Consider the following 12,218-nt stretch of genomic DNA (forward strand, 5'->3'; position numbering starts at 1 on the left):
CACTTTGTTTGTAACTCTGTATTGTCTGTACTGTTGTTTTGCTATTCTGTAAAAGGTTGTCTGTCTGTTAATGTTTTCTTCCTTTTATTTTTAAAATAAAAAAAAGTATCCACAGCAGAATAAACCAATGTGAGGATAAAATCTCAGATATAGAATATAGGCTTGCAGTTAGAGATAATGAAAAGAAAAATTTCTTAAAAATAGCAAAGGATCACAAGAAATAATTCCAGCAGCTGCTAGACAATAAAAAGAAGAATAACATAAAATTGATTGGAGTCAATGAAAAAGCAGGAGCTAGTACAAGTGATATAAAAAAAAACCTGCTCACATACATCATGGCAGAAAACTTCCCTGGCAGGGAAAAAGAATTTGACATATACCTAACTGAGGCATATAGAACGCCAACTAGCCATGCAAAAAAAAAAAAAAATCTACAGCAAGGCACATTATAGTCAAGATTCCAGAAATTCAACACAATAACAGAATATTAAAAGCTGTTAGAGAAAAGCAACAAATCACTCATAAAGGAAAGCCAGTCAAAATTACAGCTGACTTCTCAACACAAACCCTCAAGTCAAGGAGAGTGTAGAATGAAGTATTTCAATCCCTAAAAGAAAATGAATTCCAACCTAGATAGATGTACCTAACAAAATGATCCTTCAACTATAATGGGGTCTAAATGAGCAATTTTAAAAACTGACCTACATTGGGTGTAAAGTTTTTATAATACAGCTTGGGGTGTCCATTTGTATGAGCATGTGCAGATGTGTATGTCTGTGAGACAGAGAAAGAGGAACACAGAGAAACAGATGTAGAAATTAAGAGGCAAGAAATAATATAACAGATATGGAGACAAACTCCAGGAGAGAAAAACAGACAGGAAGAGTGACACAAATAGAAACATAGATATAAAAACAAAAAGAATAAAAGACAGTGAGAAAGACACATACAGTGAGAAAAAGTGGGTGACAGAGAAATAGAAAAACAGAGACAAAGACTAAGACACAGTGAGACAGCAAAAGACTTGGAGAGATAAAGTTGGATGTAGGAGAGAATATAATAACTGTAGAGAAATAGAGAGAAAGTAAGAATGAAACCCAATGGGAAGCTCATGATGCATTATTAAAAAGTGATTTGGTTTCTCTGCTGTTGCTTGTGTCCTTACCTTCCTGTTTTCCGGGAAGCTGTTTCAAAGAACCTGGTCCTGGAGGCCACCCTGCAAACAGAAGCCAATTCAGTCTCATGAGTTGTTCTGGAATATATGTGAGAACCAAGGACAAAATAGAAAGGACAGGAGACTCTGAACCAGATGGGTTACCAATGCTAGGTCCTGCCTTTGTTGGAAGAGGATTTGGGCCTTAGGAGCAATCCAGTATCAGAATGGGAAATGGTCGGGAGTCCATAGGCAAAGCCACAGATAACACCCTTCCCTCCCTGTTCATCCAAAACTTGGTCTTAAACTTGTTGCCTGCCAATTTAGGATTTTCCTCAGGAAAAATAGGTGAAAATAATCTGTGTTTGTTTGTTTCAAAGTGTGATTTTTGGCATTTTTAAATATATTTAGCTAATTAGTTAAAGCTGTGGAGGCTTTGTTCAGTCCCCAATCTTAGAATTATGGAAAACAAGAGACACATGAAAAAGAAAGATTAGGAAGCACTATGAAATGAAAGGGTCCCAGTCACTGACTGATGAGAGGTCAGCCAGACTGGTTGTAGTCATCAAGGCTGGTCCCTGAGTGCTGCTGTGATCCCATGCTGGTGTTCCTTCTCTGATTCCTAGGCTCACAGCCCAGCCTTAGGAAGGCCTGCCAGATGTCACCCTGTGACAAACTCTCTGGAGAACTTGAGTCATTTCGGAAGATTTTAAAAAACTGTACTCTTTGGTAAAGAAAAGAAAAACCTGAAGCACAAGTACAGTGAAAAACTTGTACTCATTAAATTATTTTAAAACCAGTATCAATAACAAGGAAATAAAAAAGAAATTTCCATAACCAAGTGGGCTAAAAACAGAAAGTGATTTTCTCACTTTACAGGACAGCTAAGAAAAATGGGTCTCCTAGCAGGTACTAAGATTCAAAGTCTCCATCTTTAGAGGTTCTTTCAGCCTTTGGTACTGAGTGGAATACTCCCAAGAGGGCTGGCCTGTGCTAGTCATCCAGATGCCAAAGTGAATGATGCCCCAGGATTGTGCACTTAGAATTCATAGATAGTGATCTTGAAGGCATTCATGGTGGCCTATAACAAACTTGAGGTCAAGTTCAAGAACAATGCTACTTACACAGATGATGGGATTTCCCCTGCATTGCCAACCACAACCTCTGGCTTTGGTTCAGGCTTTTGGGGAGTTGCTGCCCGGCAAGGAGGGTCTGGGGGCCTCACTGGGGGGCGGATGATGGTTGGCTTTTCTCCTGGAGGCCGCACTTTGCTGAAACTGTCAGCATCCCCTGGAAGAGAGAACACCAGGGACTTGAACAGTTAGCTAAATGAAACACTACTCATGAGACAATACTGGAGTTACCTGAGTCACATTCCTTGGCCCCCACTTCTTGGTCATTAGCAACTGTCTTTTTCTATTTGCAATTCTTCTAGCAATTGTCCCTTCAGAAAGTCTATTCGAACCCTAGCTGTGGAATGTCATATACCTTAGGTTTTTCATATAATTTCTTAAACCTCAGCTTCCTCAGTTATATAACCATGATCAGTACTACATTATTAGAGATACTGAGAGAATTAAAATAGTTCATAATATGTTTAATACATGCCAGGCAAATAATAGGTGCTTAGCAATGGATGATAATTTGAATTTGATATATGAATCATCACTGAAATACAAGTCTTCACTTAGGCCTAATTCACCGAACTAACCTTCCTGCCTCCGTATGTCTGGTTTCTAGGTCATTTGGTACAAAACAAATATAAATATTTTTTTATAAAATGGTTCTGGCAGAATTATGGTGAAACAGATATTTATTGCCAGTGGCACTATAAACTGGGTTCGAAGTGGAATGGGGGAAGAAAAAAATATACATATATACAAGATAGCTAAGATAATTATACTACTAATTTCTATGAGTTCATTGAAAGGAATGGTTAATGTTTATATTGTTTGATCACTTTTGCATGCCTATATCTTGTAATCTGAGTAACTACTTTGAAGATAACAATATGCAATGTAATAACCACTGTTAATTTCCTATTTTTATTGATTTTTTTCTTTTCTATTTAAAATAAAAAAGAAATGTCATTAAAAAGCTGGGCTCATTCCATCTAATTACCCATCAAGCCTTTCAGAACAACATGTATGAAGTGTAAAATCGTACATAAGATAGTTCATATTTGCTGGTCCAGTCATTCTGCTGAGAGACAGACACAAAGGACTTAATCCACAAAAAAGAAAGAAAAACCAACTGGCACAAAAACATGCATCTTAACAGCAAAAAATTTGATCCAACCACAAAGGCTAGCCAAACAATTTAATTCTTATAAGTATTTAATCAATACATATTATACTATACACACATTGACAAGGATTTGGACAAGGTCGAAACAAAAATATATATATGCATAGAAAGCAAAAAAAGAAAAGTCCACAAAAAGTGCTTATGGCCCGACGAATACTGAAATTTATGCAAGTATGTATTAGTAGATCCTTATATTTATTTGTTTCATCAGATCTTGATATTCAGTCCACTTTTTCTACAAAACTGTTTAAGGTAAACATAAAACATATTAAGTGAACTTGCATGATTCTGTTGTACAATTTTCTTTAATCATTTTTGTGCTTTTTCCTCTCCTTCAAGACCAAAATGCACAGAACAAAGTTCAAGCTCCTTGACATAAATTCAAGGCAGTCCATGAGGTAGTCACAATTCACTGTCTCTGGACTTTATCTACCAGCTGCACTCTATCAAACTTCTCCCCACTCTCCCATCAAAGCAAACCCTTGACCCTTACTTTTTAGTACGCTACAGAAAGTTCAGAGTCTGGCACTGTGGAGATCTAGCCTCTTATTCTACTACTTCCAAACTGTGAGACCCTGGATAGTTACTTCACATTTTGACTGTCATTACCTCATCTTAGAAATGAACATGATGCCCCCTAGATGAATGCAAGAGCTAAATGAGATGGATTATAGATTGTACCTAGCACACAGCAGGGGTAAGTGTCAGACTGTGCTCTGCTTCTTTCCCTATGCATGCCCTTGATCTCAAGTCACTTGCATTGTAACCAAAACTGAAACTCAAACCTGAACTCAAAACTGAACTCAAACCTCACTCCTTGAGCATTCTGGAAGGTATATACAATTTCCATCCATGTAAATGTTCATAAAGTGCTTAAATACTGCTCCATGTGTATGCTTTTTAATTCACCCACCTAGTCATTCTGGTGAGACAGATATAAAAAGAGATAACAATAATACAGTGTGACTGGTTATCTAGAGAAGGAAGAAACAAAACATTATTCATTCTCATACATATAAATTCTGTCTGCCCACCTAGTCTGTATCTTACATTTCTGGACATGCCATGCCTATTAATGCTTGGAAGGGTATATAGAATTACATCAAAAAAATAATAATCTATTTTTCCAATAAACTTTATGTACTTTTAGGAAACCAAGCTTCAGAAAGGTAAAGCAACTCACCCACAACCATGTGGCTAGACAGGTAATAGAGTGAGGACTGAAGGTCATATTTCCCCAGTGTCTACTGTTTTGTTGTTACTATTAATAATATAATGTTACCAATGATAATGGTAAAAAGCAATACCAGCAAATATTTTAGCTACCTTTATATTGAACACCCACTCTGCTCCACATAACTGCAGTATCATACTTGGTGCTTTTTGAGTACATTTTTGTTAGTTAATATTGCCATAATCTGGAGAAAGTACTATTCTTTTTTTTTTTTGGTTTTTCTCCAGTACCGGGAACTGAACTCACGACCTTGCGCTTGCCAGGCAGGTGCTTTGCCACTGAGCTAAATCCCCAGCCCCCCTATTCTTTTTCTATACCAAGAGAAGAAGTAACTTCATAGTTTATCAGCAACAGCTCCAGGCACGTCTGATTGCTGAAGTCCATGCAGTTCCAACTACCAGTGGTTCTCAACCCTGGCTACACATTAGGAACACGCAAAAAGCTTTCAAATTATGTAATACCTAGACTCCAACTGCATAGCTCTTAGCTGGGTGGGACCAGGACATGGGTATATTCATTGCTCCCCATGTGATGCAGTACACACCGAAGACTGTGAACCCCTAGGCCATAGAACACTGCTTCTTCAATGTAGCTTGCAGATTACCTGAACTGACAGTGCTACCCCATTTCTCCTGGTTACTAAAGTGAAAGTCATTTAGAAAGGATACACCACACTGTCAGAGCCAGAAAACACTTTTACCTGAAACCATGGCCATTCCAGGGCTATCATTTCTTTGATAAGTGAACCAGGTGACACGTATCAAAGATGAACGCCATTCATACCGAAGTTACAGTCACATACAAGTGGATATCAATCTATGGCTTTAGACAACATTAACCCTGTATCCTCCTATGCTCTTTATTTGTCACTCCAACTTGATGATTCATTACAAGTCAAGTTTTGAAATAACTGCAAAAGGTTTTCTTGGCTGGAAGACCCCAGTGTTATTCTTTCTTGACTCTAATTTCTCTCAGTCCCAGTTAGGTTACAATGTCAAAGTGGCAAGTCAGGGAGGGAAGAGTCTTATAAGTAGGAGTCAAGAAACATGGACTCTAGTCTTTGCACTAAAACTAATTTGTGTGACCTTCACTAGATCACTTCCCTACCTGTACAATATGGGGATTGGACTGTTTCCCAGATGAGTCAGTCTATAATCTGCATCTCCCTGAGCTGACTTTTATATGCTGCTTTTAATGTACCCGGGAAACCACCCAAAACAACCTCTCAATATCTCTCTCAGTCAATCTCTCTCTGTCTGTCTAGTTCTCCGTCTCTCTCAGTCTCTCTGAAGTAGATTTAGAGTTCATGGCTTCATGTTACCTGAAGAATACACCCCAAAATGTTTCACCTGGCATTCACTAGTCTTTTCCATTTGGCTTCAACAGCCCTTTCTGATCTAACTTTCCATCATTCTTCTTCACCTATCCCACAGTACAGTCAAACAGTATTATTTATTGTTCTATGCACATATGTTACAATTAATCATCTCTTTTCAAGATGCTCTTTATCCTATTCCCACATGCCCAAATTTGCATCAGCTTAAATGCCATGTCTCTTAGGAAGTCTAAGATGCTCCAAGTTCCCTTCACTCCTAAGGCAAAGATCATCATGTACTTTGAACCCCGTATTTTGGCTCTTTGTCTTCACGGCTGTATCTCTATTAGAATGAGAACAACTTGAGAGCAAGATCCAGGTGGGATTCATCTCTGTATTTCCAAGAGACCCAAGTAAGTTGCTTTGCATGTAACTGGCAGATATTCAACAAATATTTACTGAGTAAAGACAAATTTAGTTCACTTTATTAGAAGGCCAAAGGAGACAGCTTTCCATTTTAGGTTTCCAGGTGGACTATATGCGACATACACACAAACATGATATCCCCAAGCTTGAGGGCTATTCTGAATTCTAAATAGAAAGGTATTCAATATACTGGGAGTTTTATGAGGGCTTTCACGCCCAACCTTACACTTTAAAAAGGAATGTGAAAAAATGATCTGAATGAGTCCATGAAAGGTCTTAAAACTGAGTTGGGGGAGAGAATTCATATTCATGGAAAACAAGTATAAACACTATAACTCAACATCCATATTAGAGAGCCAAACTTGGGTACACAAAGATGTGGGGTAAGAAAGCGTTCCCTGAGGCAGACTGTCAGAAGGCTCTGAGGATGAAGTAAGACTTGAGCATGACCCAGAGGAATGGCTAAGAATCACTCCTTCCCTCTTTCCTCAATAATGGCTTGCCTGTTTCTGAGTATTCAGCATAGTCAGGAATAGGCTAAATGTAGTTCTTTTTTTTTTCCGGTACTGGGAATCGAACTCACGACCTTGCACTTGCTAGGCAGGCGCTGTGCTGCTGAGCTAAATCCCGTAGCTCAGCTAAATGTAGTTCTTGAACTCTTTTCCATCATCTGCATTTTAGATTTGAAGCTTTTCATTGGTTCTAGGATACAGAGAAGCAGACATCTCATCTTCTATGCCTGTACTGAGGGATTTACTGAGGGGTTCTTACTAGGAACTCTACTACCTATTAAACTTCTTTTGTATCAGTAGATGCTTTGTATACCTCATCTAACTTAATCTTCAGAGGAATTTTACTTGCATTCCCTATTTACAGTGAGGAAATCAGGGACAAAAAAGTAAAGCTGCCCTAAAGACAGTTGTGTAGCTATTAACAGTCTCCTGCAAAAACAGAACAAACACTACCATTTACTAAGCACCCACAAGGTGCCAGACATACGGATGTCTCCCATCATTGTGATGACAATTAAATGGGCACACTTATCCTCCTTCCACAAATGAGAAAATTAAGCGTAGAGAGGTTATGACTTGCCTGAAGTTCCAAAGCTAGGAATAAGAAGAGTCAGGATTCAAACTTTTATCTGGAAGACTTCCAAACCTAAGCTTTTAGCCTCTAAGTTTCTTTAGCCTATGGTCTTTCTATCAAACAGTACTTCCTTTCAATTTCTTCTTAATCTTCATTAGTAACCTGGCTTATATTACCAATTTGATCTCTTTCTCCAGCCCAGTCTGTACCTTTCTTCCCTATTCTCTGTCAAATGACAGTAACCAAAAAATCTTAAGAATTAGCAGATTTCTTGGGACCTGACAATCATCAGTCTTCATCCTTAAGCAACTTTCTTCACCTTTCCTTATACCTATCCTTACACCCAACCTGCAGGCACAGAGTAAGGGGATTTTGTTTCCACTTGTAGATTTCACCAGTCTTCTAGAATGATCTATTTGATTCTATGACATTCCTATATACTCACCTTATCCATTAATTACCCTTGTGGAACAATCTGGAGTTGGGCTCCAAGAAAGGCAGAGAATGAAAAGCCAAGGAGCAGATTATTAAAGCATAATAAATCCAAACAAGAAAATGCGGGTAATGCCCAGCAACGCCCATTACTTCAGGGGCAGGTCTGTTCCTAATACTTTTAAAGTAGATGTAAATGTCACTCATGACATTAGTCACCCCAGTGTAGAATTGATGGTCCTATGAATATGCAAGGCCTTGCAAGTGTCCTTCCTTCAAATCCAGGAACATCTCACCAGAGGCAGTCATTTTTCTCCAGTCAAGACCAAGGAAAGGAGCTAAGGAGGGCTCTAACCCATAGGTCATAGGATCCACTGTGTACTGTGCTCTCCACTTTCATCTCACTGCCTCAGGCAGACTAACAGGCTCCTTACCATGTGCTCCTACTGGATTTATTCTTACTCTTACTACAATATGGATTACACTGGGTGGAACCAGTCGCCTGCATGCAAGCTTCGCCATGAACTTTTAGAAGGTAGGACTATGGCCTTTGAGCTACATTCTCCCATCGCATAGGTCTGCCTGAATAAATAAGCAACTACATGTAAGCAGGTGAGATGCAGTCCTCCTCCCTCTTCATTCCCCAAAGGAAAATCCTAAACCCCTTTGCGGTAGCTACATACTTGCCTTTTACAAAGCCAGGGCTGGTGAGAGGCAGTAACATCAAATGAAGGAATAAAGGGGCTTATATGATTTTATACCCCTCAAAAGTGAGTACTGTACCCCTTAGAAAAAGAGAAAGGGAAGGTAGCTAAAGCAGCTGAAAAAATAAAAGTGTGGTATTAAAGAAAAACAGTCCTGATCTTGAACCTAAGAGGCATTGGTACAAGCCTCATCTCATCACCTTACAACCTAAGTGATTCTGAGCAAGTTTCATGTCTCTGAGCCTCAGTCTTTTCAACTATGAAATGGGAACAGTAAAACTATCTTACAGGCCTGTCACAAGGACTAGGTGCAATAAAAGAAGAAAAAGTACCCAACTCTGGGTCTGGAACAGAAAAAATGCCATAATAAAATTGTACCAGTAAACTCTATTGATTTTATTGTTAAATTCAGTTATCAAAAACCATTTAAAATGAACATGTCTTTGCTATTTTTAATTGCTGAGAAAAAATTGCTGAAACTATCAAGTTCCTTCAAATATTGGATTACTGCAAGACTTAAAGATGGGGAGGCACAAAATGGTAGCACATTTGGATCACTAAGGCAGTGAGGTGCCCTGAACAACAGCTAAAATGGACTGACAACTGTGATATGCAGAGTGAATCAGCGAAGGGAATGCTTCCTTCCTCTAACACTGCCATTCTGGCTGTTGGCCAGCACTAGGGAAAACAACTATCAGCTATGGCTCAAGGTCAGAGCTATTTGCAGCTTTTATTTAACTGATAACTGTTTTTGATGCCCAGCAATGTCCTACAGAGCAGAAGCCAAAATGCAGAGGAAGGGAGGGAAGAAGAGGTGAGGAAGAGGAGTGGGTATAGTTAAAAGAAGCAACTCTAACAGAGTTCTGTCTAGTCCTCAACAAAGGACAAAGCCAACTCAGTTCTGGTTTCTGTAGCCAAGGCTGGAGGCCAGGGCCTTTGAAAAAAGCTGCATCATGCCAGCCTGTTGTTAACTGATTCAGGACACAAAGCAAAGCCTGACAATGCTATGGCTTAGATTTACATAGTCTGGCCGATAACGGACAAGTCAGAGAAGCACTGAGCATTAACTAACAGCACTGGAGCACAGCGGCTGCTGCCAGCAGCATAGGGGACAGGACTATGGACAACGGGAAAAATAATGCTGCTGGGATTGAACTTTGCAGCAGAAAATCGTAAAGGCAGAACTGAAAGGGAGGGATCAGTTACTGTGTGTGCTGAGTTGATAGGATTTGGCTGGTGATAAGCAACACAAATTTTACTGTGATGAGTATAAGTGGAATGACCCAACTTTCCATTAGTCTGATGTGAATGGCAGTATATGACTTATAATGTAAAGCAGATGTATACCTAGAAGCCTGGCCTTTCCTGGCTACTTCCCAGAAAAGGCAAATTTTAGAAAGGAGAGGAGGGAAAGGGGGAGGGAATTAATATCATGTATAATTTTTTAGAGAGAGAGAAAAAAAGATAAAGATAACATTGAGACTGAGTTTCAAAACAGGTTATTAGGAGTTATAGTAGTTGATATATTGTGTATCGTTGTCGTCCTAGCAGTAAGTCAGAGTAGAAGATATACGCATGATATCTCATCTATACAATATTAGCAAAAAACTTTCTCTTTAATGAACTAAGAGAAACTAGGTGTAGAACAATGTTAACTATCTTGTGTATACACATATTCCTTTCTTCATTTCCCCTTTCCCATATTAATGTACAACAGATATTGTGAATTAATATCATACTTTGCTGCTTATATGCCAGACATTTTGTTATTCCTTTTAATCCCAGCAATAACTCTGTGGGGTGAGTTGTTTCTCCCATTTTACAGATATGGAAACCAATGCACAAAGAGGTTAATTCACTGCGATCACATAGCTATATCAGGGGATCAAGCCAGAGAATTCAGTGTCAGTTACTTCATTGCAATTGTACTGGATTTCACGCAGAATAGACTTTCTACTAAGTTGTGCACTGCGACAATGCCATCATCCCATGCTGAGGTTGCTATGTGTCACAATCCATGGCTGAAATTTTCCCTGGCCTCAAAAATAGAAGAGCTATGCTTTACTTGAACAATGGGCATGTTTCTCTCAAAAGTTTGGAAACAACTTTGTGGTTGTTTTCCAGCAAGTGTCTACAACTTCATGGCAAACATACTGTATATTAGCTAAATTCCTGCCGTTTTCCTACTATCTTCCCCTTCCTCACCCACTGTAGGACTCATTTTTCCTCCCTGCCTTCTAGAATCTTAGGCAGGGGTCACCAAACATCTTTTGTAGAGGGTCGTATCATTAATATTATTAAGGCTTTGCAGGCCACATGGTTTATGTCACTCTTATTCTATTTTGTTGCTGTAGTGTGAAAGCACTCTTAGCAGGTATGTTAAAGAAGAGCTGTGTTTATGGTAATAACACAAATTTGAACTTTTATAACTTTCATGCTTCATGAAATATCATTTTTCCTTTTATCTTTTCTCAAACATTTAAAACCTTTTACAAAAATATTCTTAGCTTATGGACCATATAAAAGAGTCAGTGGCCCCATGGAGGCCACAGGCCAGAGTTTGCCAAGCTTTGCTCTAATCGCGAGTCACACCGCATGTCTTTCTCATTCCTATGTCCTCAGTACATAGGATGGGGCCAGGTACACACTCAGTACTCAATAAATAGTTGTAAAACACACTATTCTTACTGTTTTAAAAGTTTTTATATTTGGCTCTACTGGGAAATGCTTCAATCTATCTTAGAACAAGACAGGATATAAACACATAATGCATATGTTTACAATGTCATCTAGCTACAAAGAGGGAAAGTCAGACTTTGGATTGAAGTGTGTCTGAGACCCAAGTTCATATTCTTCCCATTACTCTACATTATCTTCAGAGAATTACATGCTCCAACACTTCCCTCTGGATCAACCACAACCTCTTGATGAATTTTTGTGTACATAGCCAACGAAATTGAGCATCTTGAATCTGTAATAATTTCAAAAGTCTGGAGTTTTGGAGGACTTACATCCTTTTGTCCGTCTTCTCCCAAATTGGAAATTGAGGCTAAGAAAATAATAATTTATAGATTCAAAGCTTCTTATCAGAAGGTAATGTGATAGGCCTTTATGAAAAGAACACAGGCTTTGTTCCCTGTCAGATGTGGTAACATTTAGATCCCAGCTCTGCCAGTTACCAGATATAAATAAATTTTCTAATAAGAAAAAAAAAAAACAAAAAAACCCAATACATTTTATGCAGTAGGGTCATGGGAATAAGAAAGAGTGTGACAAGGGCTGGGGATTTAGCTCAGTGGCAAAGCACCTGCCTGGCAAGCGCAGGGTCATGAGTTCGGTTCCTGGTACCGGAGAAAAACCAAAAAAAAGAAAAAAAAAAGAAAGAGTGTGACAAAATCTAGTACAGTGCCAGGTACACAGAAGATATTTAATAAATGGCAATAGAAGCCAGAATATTCTCAGTATCATTCATTATTTAATTCCACAAATATAAAGGGCCTACTATGTGTCACCCAGGTGTTATTCTAAGAACTGGGATATAGAGGAAAATAAAACAGGCTC

General features: G+C 38.7%; 1 protein-coding gene across 2 annotated transcripts in view; it reads right to left on the minus strand.

Annotated features, from left to right (window-relative positions):
• Positions 1-12,218, minus strand: part of Ophn1 (oligophrenin 1) — a 442,504-nt gene that overhangs the window by 10,546 nt on the left and 419,740 nt on the right. For both annotated transcript variants that reach the window (XM_005401585.2, XM_005401584.2), the window contains exons 22-23: positions 2,278-2,443; positions 1,166-1,216 (exon numbers count right to left, since the gene is read on the minus strand). In XM_005401585.2, coding sequence (XP_005401642.1) covers positions 1,166-1,216; positions 2,278-2,443 — 217 coding nt within the window. The remainder of the gene's footprint in view (positions 1-1,165; positions 1,217-2,277; positions 2,444-12,218) is intronic.

The sequence above is a fragment of the Chinchilla lanigera genome, unplaced genomic scaffold, assembly GCF_000276665.1.
Source record: "Chinchilla lanigera isolate Chin_1 unplaced genomic scaffold, ChiLan1.0 scaffold00074, whole genome shotgun sequence".
NCBI lineage: Eukaryota > Metazoa > Chordata > Mammalia > Rodentia > Chinchillidae > Chinchilla > Chinchilla lanigera.